This window comes from Labrus bergylta, chromosome 3 (assembly GCF_963930695.1).
Source record: "Labrus bergylta chromosome 3, fLabBer1.1, whole genome shotgun sequence".
Taxonomy (NCBI): Eukaryota; Metazoa; Chordata; class Actinopteri; order Labriformes; family Labridae; genus Labrus; species Labrus bergylta.
This window is the reverse complement of record NC_089197.1, coordinates 12,595,410-12,611,052: the sequence shown is the minus strand read 5'-3', so window position 1 is coordinate 12,611,052 and position 15,643 is coordinate 12,595,410. Positions and strand designations below refer to the sequence as shown.

Sequence of the window (15,643 nt, the reverse complement as noted above, 5' to 3'; positions counted from 1 at the left end):
TTGCATTTTCTCTTCTGAATGGTCTCAAAGACATTTTTAGCTTTAAAATTAATTTAAAACTTTATACACATTTTTTAAACAAATGGCCAGTCTGTTTTCTCCTGATTTTGAGGGCAGAAGTATTGCTGAAGCCATCAAACAAAGTACTCATAAAGAAATGTTGTTGAAGTATTTGTTTGGGAAAAAAAGGAGGCCTTAAAACAGCCTGAATATTATCTGATGCAGAAACATATTGTAAATGGTAAGAACAGCATTTTCTGCCAAAGTTAGATCAAACGACTTTGAAAAGGATGTAGGAAGATATTTCAGGTGTGCATGATGCTGGAAGAAGTCCTGTTCTTTTTTCTGCATAGACAATATTGAATGACTGTTGGAGCTCTTCCAAGGCTTTTTAAAAAGAAAAATCTAGTTCTTCGATCCAAAAGAAGTCAAAGCACAGATACAAGCCTGCCAACTTAAGCAGAAAAGTTGGATTTGAGTTCTAAGGTGCACTTTGGTCACAAAGATTCAATCACTGAGTTTAAAATTCAATCGTGTCTGCTGCAGTCACACTGTGTAGTAACCTGATCAAATATGCATGTATTTAAAGCTTCAGTTTCTAATTTTGACTTCAACTTTGGTTCAGTTCTGTAACTATGGTGTAGTGTTTTGCTCCCAATTATATGAACAAAGTGTTTCTCATATGCAGTAACTGAGGCTGTCTTCTTCTCCTAAGCAGAACCTAATTGGAGTTCTATCTTATTAGAGAATTGCCAGGCAACCAGCAACACATCAGGAAGTAGCTGCAGCAGGTCCAGAAATGGAGCATCCAAACAGACCCCATAAAACCACAACTTGTCATTACTGCACATGGAGATACATCCTGTTAATTAATGAGTTTCAGAGGCGCTGGTAGGCAGACTTAGTGACCTCTGATAAAGGCATTCTTCATTGTTTGATGTCCTCATGCTAAGCTAAGCTACCTGGCTACTGGTTCAAACTTAAATTGAACTGAGAGATATTGTAACTCTCAAGACAACGGATTGAGTAAGTTTCCCAAAACACAAAGCTATTCTTCTGACATTACAATGTCTGGAAAATGCACCCTCCTCCTATTCAATTATATTTTTGCAAATAAAGCAAAAATTGAAAAGATGATGTCATATACCTGTGTTCCAATCAGAGTTAAGCAATAGCTAAATCAATTTGAAAGAAGTTTCCAGCTGCTCTCACACCGTTGTTTGGTGAGAATGTTTGTGTCTGTCACTGATAATCATTGCATTGTTGCTGTTAAGAAGAAAATACATGATAAAAATAATAAAAATAGTCTTGCAGGCCAGACTCTATTTACTAGTTAAGATCTGAAATTGGATGCGTTTCCTCGTTTAACAGGGATCTTTTTGACGCAGATTTTACAAATTGCCTCATCTAAATTAGCTGGGTCTCCTTTTTCAAATGGCTGAAAGCAAAACTGTTTCCAAAGGGGTGAAGTTACATTCAGTTTAGGTACCAATGCAGTTGGCACTGTTTCCATCTGAACAGGAAGTGGATTGAGGTGACTTCACATGTGCCGGTGATGGTGGCCTGCCATGCTCCGTGGCTGGCTGGTTAATATCGTGGTCATTCATTTTTGCGGTTACTGCGACAGTCCTAATTGTAGGTCTCGATAACACCTCTTCAGCAAACCAATGACGTCCATGTTTTATACAATCAGCTACTATTAATATAAAACTATTAATTAATAAAAACACATTTTTGCTTCTCAACTACAACTATTTTGTGTTGTTTATTCCAAAGGGGAAAAAAGGCCTTCTAGAGAAACTTTTGTCTTTCAGGTGCTTAAAGAAAAACACACTTGTCAATATTCAAGTGTTATGCCAGTCATAACATTTAACTACTTTTTGGAACAACATGCTATGCTCTGTCTTTATAAACAGAAAATAAGAGCATTTCATCAGGGCAATGGGTAATTAAAGTCATGTTTCGCACCAGTGAGTACTGTCGGTCAATACTAATGCAGGTTAGAGGGCACAGAGGAGGTGTGGTGGGTCTGTGACCTGATCTGCTCACAAATTAGTGAGAAAGGTGAGGACATCGTGGTGTGAATGGAATAAAATTGTTAACAGAGAGCAGGTCTGAGATTTAGAGCCTGTTAATGATTAGACCCCCCACATCAAAAGAACAGGTGTATAACCTCAAAGGCTTCCCTCTAGCTCCGCTCCAGGCTGCAGGATTCCAAAAGGTATTGATTCACGAGGTGCTGGAGGATTGTGCTCTTGACATTGCTGCTTCACCGGTCTCATATTGGACTGTCAACACACACACAAAGAACGCCGTAGCCTTAACTCCGTGAGGAAATCACAGTATGGATGAACATGGAGGAATCAATCCCTGTGCCAGGAGTTTGATTATAGTTCTCATCCTGCAGCCCTGCTAAGGCATCAATCTCTGCTAAACAGGGGCCATCAGCACTGCTGGCCAAACAAGACATATAATAAATAACATCAGTATATGCAAGCAAGGCAGGGGAGTGTGTTATATAAAAAAAAATTTTTAATATGTGCAATCTGCATATTGACCTCAGTGACTAATCAAAAGCTAGTGTGCTTCAGATATATGACAGTAGAGTTAATATGACATCAGAACTCTCTCAAGGGACTGATGTCTAATGGTTTCTGTGCTATGAGCTGCTCTCCTGCAAAAGAAAAAGCTGCAAACATACTTAAAAAAAATAAAATAAATAAAGCTTAACCCTAAGGAGCTCTATTGTGGTCCTTGAGAAGTTTTGGTTTCCTGTAGGTTTTTGTTCCCTCATAAAGTCAGTTACAGTACAGACCAGCTGTGGCTCATAAAATGTCACAATACATAAATTTTAATGGAACAAAAAACAGCAGGACATTGTCCCTCCATGACTACAACAAAATATGAAAAGTATTTAAGAGCCATTTGAATCGTTTTAATACAATAAAAACAGGTTTGTAATAAAAAAGCTTTGTATTTCTATTTCTATTTGTGGTGGCAGCTCACTGTAGTTGTTCATTAATTAAACTCCAGAAACTAAGAGAGCCGGTGAAAAGTAGCTTTGTTGAAGTTAGTCGCTTGTGTCTCTGGTGAGAGAGCAAGGACTGATGCTGTAGCACAAGCTTCCTGGGCAGTCCTTCAGTACAGTAAATCACAGAGCGAGCAATATTATTTAACCAATATTTGTACGGATAATACTCAAAAGACACCAACAACGCAAACACGGCTGAGGAGTAAAATCAGTGAAGGAATAAGCTGAGCTGTTGTCTAGCCAACAGCAAGCTGTATTCACGTGTTACTCAAACTAACCACACCCCTAATTACACATTCCCTTTAGTGATTATATAACTTAAACTGATCAATTATACAAAATTTAAACCCCTTTATTGTTGACATGAAAGATAATTGAGTTGAAGGGGGGAAAAAAAACCTTTGGTTTAAACCAGGCTGCAAACATGTTTAATAAGGGACCTAATGAGGATTGACCCAATTTAGAGTCAGCCTCAAGTGGCCATTCAAAGAACTGCATTTATTTTTATTTTTTGGCACATTTTGTTTTAGATCTATTCTCAGCCCTGGAAGTTTCCATTTGGAAAATATGTTTTGTTTCTCATTTGACATGCAATGGAAGAGTAGTGGGAAGAAAGACATTGCACATGTTCCCTGGTTTGAAGTTCTCAGGGTTTTCTGGTGATAAGACATAAAGGTAAAAAAAGATCTCTCTTTCTTTGCTCTGCGTGAGTACATAATGAAGGGAGGGATGTGGGGGATGAAAGCAGCCTTCCTACAACATACAGAAAACTGACACGTGTGATGATTTATATATAGATTCCTTACTATTCCATGCGTGCACAGTGGTGGAAGGAAATTACTCTAAGGCACTGCACCTTACTTTACAATTTTGAGGTACTACAGTATACTTGGAGGTCATATGTTAATTCTACACTTTTGGCTTCTTCTCCTCTACATTTGAGAAGTCTTGCCTTGAGAATGATTCATCCTTTAAATCTTTAACTTTTATAACAGAAAGGGTACAACTGTCCAATATTTCACAAGTAAAACAATACAAGTCCAAACTGAATATAAATTAGCGATTCATACGTCAGTGTTTTCTTATTTTCTCCCTCAGTCATAACCCAATGACCCCCTAAGACTTATGTGCTGACCCTTTGGAGGGGGCCGACCCTGAGGTTGGGAACCACTGAACTAACTGCATATAAAGTATAAACTAGCTCCATAAGCCTTCTTTAACACTGCTTATGAATCAAGTCTTTGCTGTAAATAATCTAATAATGTTATATAGAATTTCAAATCTATCACAGAGACCAACTTTTCCTGCAGAACAGGTACATTAACTTTGGATATGTTAAGTGCATTATACTGATGTATTAGCAAATTTATTTCCAGAAAATTTGAATGAGGACTTTTACATGTAATGAAGAACTTTTGCTCGATCGGCACTTTAACTCAAGCAAATGATTTGGGCTCTTCTTCCACCACTGGCAGTAAATAGCGATAAGATTGAAAATCATAAGAACGTCATTTGACAACAGTTTAATAACGGCAGAACATTTTCCTCCATAGAAAACCTGTTTAGAGCCCTCTTTCTTTTCCTTTTTTTCTGATGTCCTATAAATCTTCCCCGTAGTTCTGCTGCTGGAGGCCACTGCTGCAAACAGAATAACAGATTCCAGCTTGAATAATGACGATCCAGGAAAAACATATCGAGCCTGTTTTGCTCCTTGTGTAATGGGATCTGAGTCTTTGTTTATAATAATTTATCAAAGTGGGACACCGAGTACATTCCAGCACAGAAAAAAAAAACACAACTGCAATTTTAGATTCAATACTTTACCTCTGTACATTGATGCAAACCATACTTTAAATACAAAGTACCTCTATTAAGGCTGTAGAACAGATGCAAATGTATTTCTGCTGCCTGCTGTCACACAAACAAGCATGTCATTACAGTCTTGTTAGGCGACCGCTTCTCAACGTCATTTCAAACAAATTATGCTCTTTTTTATATTTTATGTCGCAATTAGAGCTTTTTTTCTTTCTCAGAGAAAGAGACCTGTTCACCACCAGCTGCTTCCATGTTCTTTGTTAATATTAACATGACGGGGAAGTTACATCTGTTCTTTTCAATGAATAATGTTTTCTAAATTGATTCTTCTGCGCTAAATTAGCACTCTGTTGTTGCTGTTAACATCATTAGCCTTTCTAAACAGTTCACAAATTGATTTTCATAATTTACTGTTAATGTATGCAACCTGCTTGATAAAAGTAACCCATTCAATCCTGCAAATACAAATTCCCCATGTTAATTCATTTGCTTCCTTTTAGTGTATTAAAGAAGCAGAAAGCAGTCTTCTGCCGGTAAGTAGTCCCATTCAATCTGCCTAATGCCTAAGGTCTAAAGAAGGAGTTACATTTCCTATTGAGAGTAAATTAATGGGGAATATTCAGAGAGCCGCAGGGGAAGAGTCTGTTTGTTTTCCAGATGATGGTGAGAATCAGTTTCCCATTCCTAACAATGTCCCTTTGCTCTTTGGTTTGGTTGCATGATCTCAGAGAAAAAAAAACACGAGAAGCAGTAGCGCAAGAAGCCATGAAGCAGGAGGGGAATCATAAACAAGGAGATGGGAAAATAGAAAGCTTGGTCGGTTTGTAAGATTTAGAGAGTTATATTGGAAGTATTTGAATATTGGATTAGTAATTATGTTTTTATCAACATGTAGTCACCTGGAAATGTGACATAATATGTCTTGCAACTTCCAATTGATCTCCTTTGTTGACAGAGGGAGTGGGTCTATTAAAAGTATGCCATGTTGAAACGCCGTATTTCAACAGTAGCCTACAACTGACAAGCATAACCCTGGCTCGAGTTTTGTGGCCTAGACCCTGGTACTCTATGGTTCAATTCCTTGATGTATTCTTCTTGTTTTAAAAGCACTGTATCGATAGTAAAATATCAATATTAGGACTCCTTGTAATACCAATCAATGACATGCAGATAAAGATTTGCAACTAGCTGGTAAAGAAGCTGCAGCTAAATTCTGAGATATTTTGAGATTGTTACAGTGATTATAGAATGTTTTATCAATGGAGAGTCTAAACACATGGCTCCATTTACAGCCTTATGTTCAGCTGGAAGCCTTTTTCAAAACCATTGATTTGGGATCAATTTGTTGATGTTTTCAGCAGTTCAGAACGTTCAGCTGTTGTGCCCATTGACAGTTTTACAGGACCATTAAACAAGCCAAGCCAATCAGTGGTTTTGTAAGCATGATGAATAATGGGAACATCAGCTTTTTGTACAAGACCAAAATAGCAACACTAGAATGGCCCCAAAAATGGCCTCAAAAATGGCCTCGACACAAGATTGAAAGGGTAGAAGTAATGAATGGAGTTTCTGGTGGTTGATGTCCAGAGTTAAATATTACATTTGGATGCTCCTTTTACAGACATTGTGTTATCTCATCCTTACTATTACTGCTGTTGACTCCTGTTGTGTCAAAAGAAATTTACATGACTGATCCCTCAGTAGTTTTATTAACTTAATTACATGATTTGAAATAATTACACAAACAGACATGAGCACTGACTTGTTTGCTATCCCATTTTCACAAGAAGTAAAGTGATAGGAGTCAGGGCGGTGAATATCTGTCAAATTGATTCTGTCTGCCTGTTTAAAACCTTCTCTACATTCTAGTGGCTAAGAATGAATGCAGTGGAAAAACTAGCAAAAACTTATCACATACTGCAGCAAGGTTCAAGTGCCTTTGGCAACACAACTCTCCTCTGGAACTTTGGACCAGACACATAATCTAAATTCAGCAGTGTACTTGCTCAGTTGACCCTTCAATCTCACTCATCGAGAAAAATTCAGATATCCATGTCAGGTCAGGAAATATCTGAAACTGAAGAAATGTCAAGAATTTTAACTTGACACTTGCCATTTTGTGCAAATCTCTCAGTGTGTTTCTGCCTGCATCATTCAATTTTTCAAATGTATTTTCAGTAGCAGAACTATTGTCCATAAATAAGTCATATATTGCTGCTGTCTGGGAAAGATCCTTGAATGAAAATGTCAAGTATTCAGAGTTAGGTAAACTATGTACTGCTTTACTTGACTGAATTGTATTTTCACATAATCTCCTTCCTTTCAACGGCATGAAAAGCATCAATTTTATCCACAGTTGAGCATATTTCCAATAAAGAAAAGAAAAAAAAACTCACAAATTGGAGCTACTTTGGAAGTTGGCCTCACAACACACAGCACAAAGTACAGACAATGAAGCCTGACAGAACAATGGAGAATTGATTTCAGACAGTTATTTGAGAGCCTCTTTTCAAAAGCGCATGAGTCACCATGGGCTAAATGCTGTTAGCTCGTCTGTATCTCACCTTTCAGTGTCTCCATGCTCAGTGATTCATTCATGCAGGTGCAGCCAAAGAGACCTCAGGGGCGACTGACAGCCCTGCTCCATGCCAGTCTTGTGAACTTGCAACACTCGCATCTACTCGCAAGCATTGCCTGTAATACACAGAGGACATGTGGCCATGATTTCTTTGAAAAGCTACTTCTATCTTTTGATGAAACATGGTTTGATCCTCTGAGAGGGTCCCAGGTTTTCTGTGCGTCACTCTACAAAAAAAAAAAAAGATTTAAAAAAAACAAGCTGGTAGCACTGAGGCTGTACCATGAGCAACATCTCAGGTTTGCGCCTTAAGAGTGCTTGTTTTCTGTACATCTGCTTTGTCTTACTTAGCCTACTTGAAATGGCAGAAAATAGAAACCCTTTCTATCTGTTAAAACAAATTTGATCTTACTCTTTCTTGGAATCAGAGTCCAAACTGAACAAAGAAACATGACATACTGTTGGAGATGGCATTATCTGTAATTATCCACCAAAAAAAATCTTCCTAAAGATCAAGGAATAGACTATCCTTATATTTAGAAAACATGCTAAGAAACTTAAACTGAGGTATAAAGGTAGCTTTGAGGAAGTCATTCTTTTGTCCATTTTGCCCTGTGGACACAAGGCAGTAAGTCATACATCTCTTTTGATCCAGTAGTGTATGGGCTCAAGTTGTAGTTTTAGCAAATGACCACATGGTTAAATTATACCTTCTATTTAGACCCCGAAATAAATTCCCTTATTTATGGGGTTTATGATTTGACAATGTATTTATCTTTATAATAATATTTACTATTATAATAATATTTACTAAGTTCCTGAGATATTTTATCAATGATTGCCAAACCCACTGACATTTCCTTTCCTAGAGCATTACTTAAGGCTGCGTTTCCATTTTTGTTTTCCTCAGAGCATAAATTTAGCATAGATGTTTGTAGATGTATTTGTTTACAGACCTCAATTGATTATCTAGAACCCATTTCATCGAGCTCTATGTGTGACCCTCTGGAACGTCGTTTCATCATGCCTCTCAAAATATGTCCCCATTCCCTGGATCAGACAGTCACTTTCATGTGTGAGGCACAGAGTCATGTCCTCTCAGAGCCGCTGATGGATGAGCTCGTAACTGTTTTAAGCGCTCACATGGGCTCACATGGAGAAGATGTATCGCCCATCAAGCAGCTCATCCCGCCCGCCACAGAGAGGAAGGGGTCGGCTGGCGAATAAAGGAGAATAAAATGTGGTGCCTTTTACAAATTCAGAAGTGGATGGAGAAAAAAAACTGTATATCACTTCTCCTGGTCTGTCCTGCTGGCTGTGATTGTGCCACAGCCTCCTCTCTCTCTACTCTCTTGACCTGTCACTTAGAATCGAGGCTGAACGATCTACAGCGCTTCGATCGCCCCCACTTCCCCAAATCCTTCTCCTTGACACTTTATGGCATTTTCTTTCTTACTTTTTTACCTTTCAGTCCCTCACACACACTGGTGTCGACTGCCTTTTTCATCTCCTTCAATTTAAACTACATTCACTCTTCACAGACAGATACCTATATTCCTCCATGTGGTCTCCTTCTCGCTGATGAATTTAATGAAAAATAACTCAGTTGTCCTCTCTCTCTCTTCCCTTTGTGTCTCCGCAGTTCTTCATCCTCCTCCTGCTCATCTTCTTCCTGGAGATTCTGTCCATCATGCTTTTCTTCATCTACCAAGACGAGGTAAGACACCTTGATTGCTCTCATCATGATATATTCTGTTATTCCTCTGCAGCTGAATCAGCCCGGCTATAGAAAAGCCCCTCATGCGTCATGCAGATTGCTGATGCTCCAGATAGATGCTGGCGGGTAAAATGATGCCTCTTAGCATCCAGGTTATTTGACATTCCTACATGCAGTGTTGTTTGTTGAATAAGGAGATGGCATGGCAGCTGACATTCTGCATGCATATCAGTTTAATAAAAATGATTGTACTGTGCCCCCTACACACACACACACATACACACACATACACACACACACACTTCTTCAGGAAAACATCTCAAGGCTGCGACCGGAAAAAATACAATCTGTCCACAATTTCCTCTCCTTGTTAATAAATCTCAATTTATCTCAGCTCATCCATTTTGGATGATTTCCCTCCTAAATAAACAAGTCAGGCAAGAGAAAAGGAGCGACTGAGCAGCCCCTCTCCTAATATGAATATGTAATCCCTTCACATTTCAGGTCAGGTTTTAATAAAGCATTTAAAGGGCATTTTAAAAAATCCCATCCAGCTTTGCCTTAATTAACTTTTTAGGGCTGTATTCTTTATTTGTTTGGACATATTTACAATAAGAATAATTAATTTTTGTAATTTGAAAACTATCAAACCATTAAGACTACTGTGTATGCTTTGACAATGCTTTTTTATCCAACCTTAAACATCGATCAAACATACAGAAACAAACGTCTTCACAACGGGTATAAGTCGGACTTTGAGTATTAGTGAGATTAGTAAAGCACTGGAGGGAATTACATTCTTTAAGTCTGTGTTGATGTTATGAATGACTCAACAAGTTTTAATCACGGTCCAAGTGCCTCCAGCGAAGAATGCCTCTAAGCTCTTAAAAAATTGTGTTTGTTCTGTTATCTTTTAATAGAGAGCTACTGCTGGCTCTATTCACTACAGTTGAATTATTTAACAACAAAAGAGTCTGAATGTGTTACAATAACAGAATCAAAAGTCCATCGCATGTATTGTTATGTTTTAATCAAGTGATTGAAATTTAATTACAGGCAGAAACAAGAACAGCAGCAGTGAATGGGCAGCTGCTTTTGTATCATTTCATGGTTGGTCCTTTATCAATGTCCTATTAAATTAAGATTTCAAATGTATTAAAGGGCTGCCACTAAGGATTCATTCCATTGTAGATTAAGCACTTGATTATTTTTGTTGAAACTAAGTGATTCGTTTTTTACACCATACACTGTCAGGTGGGAAAGAATTATTTCTGTAAGCAAAATGTGACATCTTTTATTTATTTTAGATAACACTCTTTCCTGCTTGCTCTGCTGAGTCCTCGCAGCAGACAACTGTCCACCAATGAGTCTGGCCTTTTAAAAAGATGTTTTTCCTTGCCTCTGTTTCAGAGTGCTTATTTCATGATGGATAATGTTGGGTGTCTATAGAGTACAGTGTAGACCTTCTCTTTATGTTAAGTGTCATGAGATAAATTGTGTGTTAAATAACCTTCATTGACTTAAAAAACTGATAAATGTATTCTATAAAACAGACTCAAGTGTCCTTAAAGAAGATAAAGTGAAATTTTCTAAACTAAAAAAGTCCCCAGGTGCGGTCTGAAGATAATGTATGGTATAGAGAACTCCCTCTAGAGGACCTTAATGACCACTGCATCCAGGAGATGACTATAAGCATAGATCCCAACCATAAATCATTGGTAATTTCAAAACCACTTGTGTTACATTATTCATGTACTGGGACAGAGAGCATTATCCCTGAAGACTTACGCCAAGGCCGACTCTGACTGTAATGCCTTTGTACATACATTTCTGTAAATAACAACCTACTTTGATACTTCCCCCACTTTCTGTCTGTATTAGATTTGCAACCATAGACCTTGGAGTTGCTTCTCTGTGCAGGCTTTTATCCCCTTGTTATTGTTGTTTTTTTTGGGTGATTATGCGATAGCCTAATGTGTTGTATTCCCATCCAACTTTGTCTTTGGTGGTGTGCCCTGATGAGAGTTTCTGGACTGGGCCATGAGCCAATCAACCCTCTTCTGTTTAGCTTTTAATGAATGTTTTCTTTTGTCACGCCTCACCTTTCTCGTAAAATGTGTGTTCCCTGATGTTTAGTGCACCCCATTATTCAGCCCCTGAATTATTCAGTCTTGTCCACCCAGGAGGGGACTAGGAACCAAAAAAAAAACACTGAAGTTACGGATGGCAGATGATCTGCAGAGTGGGTGCACCAGGGGAGATCTCACAGTAAAGAATGGGTCGCCATTACCAGTGCCTCCATTGATATTTTTCAAACAGCATGGGACTTGTTTACTTTGTAAATGTTTGAGTTTGGTCACTGTTGGAATAGTGAACAACGGCAGTATCTCAGACTATTGGTCGTTTTATTATGTTGCAAAGAGCTTTTTGAACTTTTGTAAACTCAACTTGAACATTCATTGTGATATAAAGTTTCTTTACTGTCATTATTCTTACACTCATTATTCTTAGACAGATCTCTACATGCCTTCCAAATGTACTGTGATATGGAGACAGGCGAATAGACTTTTTAAGCAAAGCAATCCTTGTTTTGAGCCTCCAGAGAAGCATCAATATGACTGCATTGTAGATCGATTTTATTTTGTAAAAGAATATGGGATCTATGTCTGCAATTTCCTACAATGTTAGAGCTCGTTATTAAACACACAGTGAATCTCTGTTGCCGTGGGTTGCAGCTTTACATTGTTAGTTTTAGAGGGAAACACAATTAAAGTTATGTTTCATGTAATGAGGAAATTAACTGACAACAGGGAAAAGAAATGCTTGTGCATGATGGATGATTTGATCTAAATGAAAATGTGTTTTTTTATTGGATTAACAGTTATAGTTCTGCATAAATCCTGGCTTTTTTCTCTCTGCTACTGTGACAGTGATGAATATGATAAAAACAGTTCTACAGCTATTTTGTACCAACTCTAACTTCCAGGTAATGCAAAAAACTTGATGATGTGAAAAAACACACATTCAAAACATTTAAACCTAATTGAAACATTGTATACAGGGTGTTGAGGAAGATTAGTTTGAGCGTTTAAAAATGCTTGATTCAAAACCTAGTGTGCTCCAAAACCACAAACAGTACATTAGTTATTTGCCTGAATTTGCTTTAAATGTGGCATGCAAACATGTTGTATGTGGAGAAGCAAAGCAAAACTGTCCCAAATATCTTCATGCACACAAATATTTCTGGACCCGCATTTTATGAGATCCTTTAAGATATTACTTAAATCTTACTTAAATTGTCCAATGGTTTTTGTTGATCTACTTTAACTCCATTCATCAGGACATGCTGATTTTAGCTACTCCATCACCATGGTAACTCCTTTGAAGCGGTCCTGCAGTTCTGAGTATACAAGCCTCTGCCATTCCTACAGTGTGCAAAGCCCTCCAGACGCCATAACTTAAACAGAGTGCAGCAGTGGGTGCATGTTGATGAACTCTTTCTCAGGCTTCAGGGATGGTCACGCTCACTGGTCCAGTTTATTACACCTGCTTTAGACGTGATAAAAAGCTCCGTGACGCAGCTGGAAGCGACATCAAACAGCTCACACATCTTCCATGCGGCTGAAACGGTCACCGTTTGTTTCACTTTGTTAGTCCCTTTGGATGATGAAAAGGTCCTATGGGGTTAACTTTAGGGGAACCACTGAGATTCAAAGTGTCAAAGTGAATAAAAATGATCCTGACTCAGCGGCGTGATATTGAAAGTTGATGCATGGGTGTTTTATGCTATCTCAGTGTGAGTTTACAGCCGTGTCTGCTTGGCTTTATCGTCCCCTCAAGGGAAAATCAGCCCGTCAGACAAACATAAACGGAGAAATAACAGCAGCAGACCACCAGTGATATTGTGCCTAAGGTTTAGGGAACAATCAACAATCTTGTTCTCATGGAAGTTATCATTTGTAATATTTATGTTGCAATTGTTATGACAGAAGCAGGAGTGGTGGAGTAGAAAAAGTAGTCCTGGTAGTAGGACCTGAAGAAAGTCTGATCTTATGACAGTCTAACGGTGCATTGACTATCCTTCAATTTAAGAGTTAAGTTAATGGGCTTCTCATATTCATTAATTCTTTGTAATGCAATGCTTGTTGGTACAATTTCCATGCTTGTCTTGATATATCTGCTTATGTATTTAGCTTACTGTAGTAAATCTGCCCACTCATTAAAGTGTAGCTGCTTCATTGCTTGCAGTGTAGTCGTAAATCAGTCAGCTATCTTGCAGACTGTACAAGTGAAATGTTATTTTGGCCCCATGCCAACATAAAACGGAAACATCTTCTGCAGGAACTCCCAGACTTTACAGTATCTGTCAATTTAAATTATACCAATGAGCTATAAGGTTGCAAGAAGCAGAAGAGCCTGAATAAGGTGACAACAAAGTAAAGACAAATCTTTAATCAGATCTTATGGGCACTGTTAAAACAGCGTCATACCAATTACTCCCAAGCTAACACAAACCACCTCAACAAACTTAATATGTTAGCACACAGAGCTGAAACGTAAGAACTGTTAAGTGAAGCAGTATCTTTGGATCAGCAAAAGAAAGCTTTCAGGTTGTAAACAGAAAGACAACTGCTCTCAGCTTAAAGCAGATTGACAGTGATTTCATGCTCACTAGCAAACTTAAGTTAAACTTTGATAAGAGACTAGACAACTATAACGCCAGGATATGGAAAGAATTAATCTCAAGCTCAAACATTGTGACTACTTTCACCTTCAAATTTTACTCAAAGCTGGCTTGAAGCAAAACCAGGAATAAAAACAGGGTTTTTGGTAACATGCTACACCAGTGACATTTAAAGGCCATGAATTCGATCATAGGTGTTTTCACTTCCAGCTTAATAGACCTCTGCTGAGGTTAAGTTATAGGGCAGCTCTACAGTTGGCATTAATGCTCTATGAGAATTATAAAGTTGTTAATAGACAATGAGTATCCAAAAAGCCTATAGGTGCTGGACACCAACGAGTTTAATACAACTTCAAAGAACAATGTCTATTGTATGTTTGTAGGGATTTGAATACTCTTCCACCACTGAGTACAATATTTGTGACAACAGTGGTCATTTCAAGAATTAGATACATTTATGACCTCAATCAGCCTGCAGGGATTCCAAAACGTCTCACCGATCGCATAAATAATGGAGTGAACACTGGAATGAAACCAACTAATCGAAAATGCTGACACTCAATGGAAACCATACAAGTGAAATAATTGGCTATCCCTGCTCTAACTCCTTGACAGGTTACCCCTGGGGAGCATATAAAGCTGTTGTGCAACTCTATTGATAGGACCAGGACAAAACCAGATCAATAACTGAGAAGCTGTGTTTGTGCCACTGATTATAAAACTTATTACATCAGAATCCTTTACATTACAACAGATGGGCCCTCTTTGTACTGTATAATTGCACTGGTTTTATCTCTCCACTGTTGAATGAAAGCAACCATCAATACATCATTGCTTGTACTCAAACAGAGGCACACACAGTCCACACACAATCAATCAAACAAATATATCTCTGAGCTATGAACTGCCTTTGATTTCAAATTCAAATATAATACCTGTTAAACACCAGCTGTGCTCCACAGCAGACTTTAGTTTTCTTTGACTTCAAACACTGTTTGCAACAAAGGCCCTGTAGCGCAAAAGGGTTTATTTTTTGACATTCATGGGTTAAAATTAAAAGAAAAAAAGTCAGTCAAAAGACAGTCTTAAAATGCTCCATGTCGTCAGTCTGTGATGTTCATTGCATTTGTCATTCACCTTATTGTACTTATTTCAAACAAAGCACAAAGGACTTGTGATTGAAGGAGCTACGGGGGATGGGTTTTTACAGACCTTTGATTTTGATGCAACGCACAATAACCAATAATACTAATAAATATTTATATTACATAAGAAAGAGATTCACTCACTTCTGTATAGCATTTAAATAAAGATTACTACATTTACAACACAACTTTACAATGTGTCTTGTAGAGCATACATAATTTCACATGTAAATAAAAATTACAAATGCATAAAAAAAAAAGAAAAACCGTGATCTAAAATCTAAGTCACCACAAAAAACTATATGTGGATTTACAAAACAAAGTGTGCAAAAAGCTATTATAGCACTGACTAGATTTAGACAAGCGTACACAACTCCTTCTAGCTAGCAGCTGCCTGCTAGCTGTAGCCAACATTAGCCCCAATGCACACAACATATACAGAAGTAGATTACATTCAGCTCAGTATGCAAACTTACTGTTTTATTGAAGCTCTTTCAGGCAGTCCTCTTGCTAATCCTCCTCATCATCCTTATTATGCTCCATGTAAGGCAACACAATGTTTCGACCATTTTAGCATCCTTAATGACAAAATCAGCCGTAAGTGATTGTTACAATCAGCGTCCTCCACTCAGCCTGGTACCTGTTGGTAATAAAAGGAAAGTGGTCCATAATT

General features: G+C 38.0%; 1 protein-coding gene across 2 annotated transcripts in view; it reads left to right on the top strand.

Annotated features, from left to right (window-relative positions):
• The window catches only part of tspan4a (tetraspanin 4a), a 146,652-nt gene that overhangs the window by 94,121 nt on the left and 36,888 nt on the right, over positions 1-15,643 (top strand). For both annotated transcript variants that reach the window (XM_065952702.1, XM_065952701.1), the window contains one exon: positions 9,067-9,141. In XM_065952702.1, coding sequence (XP_065808774.1) covers positions 9,067-9,141 — 75 coding nt within the window. The remainder of the gene's footprint in view (positions 1-9,066; positions 9,142-15,643) is intronic.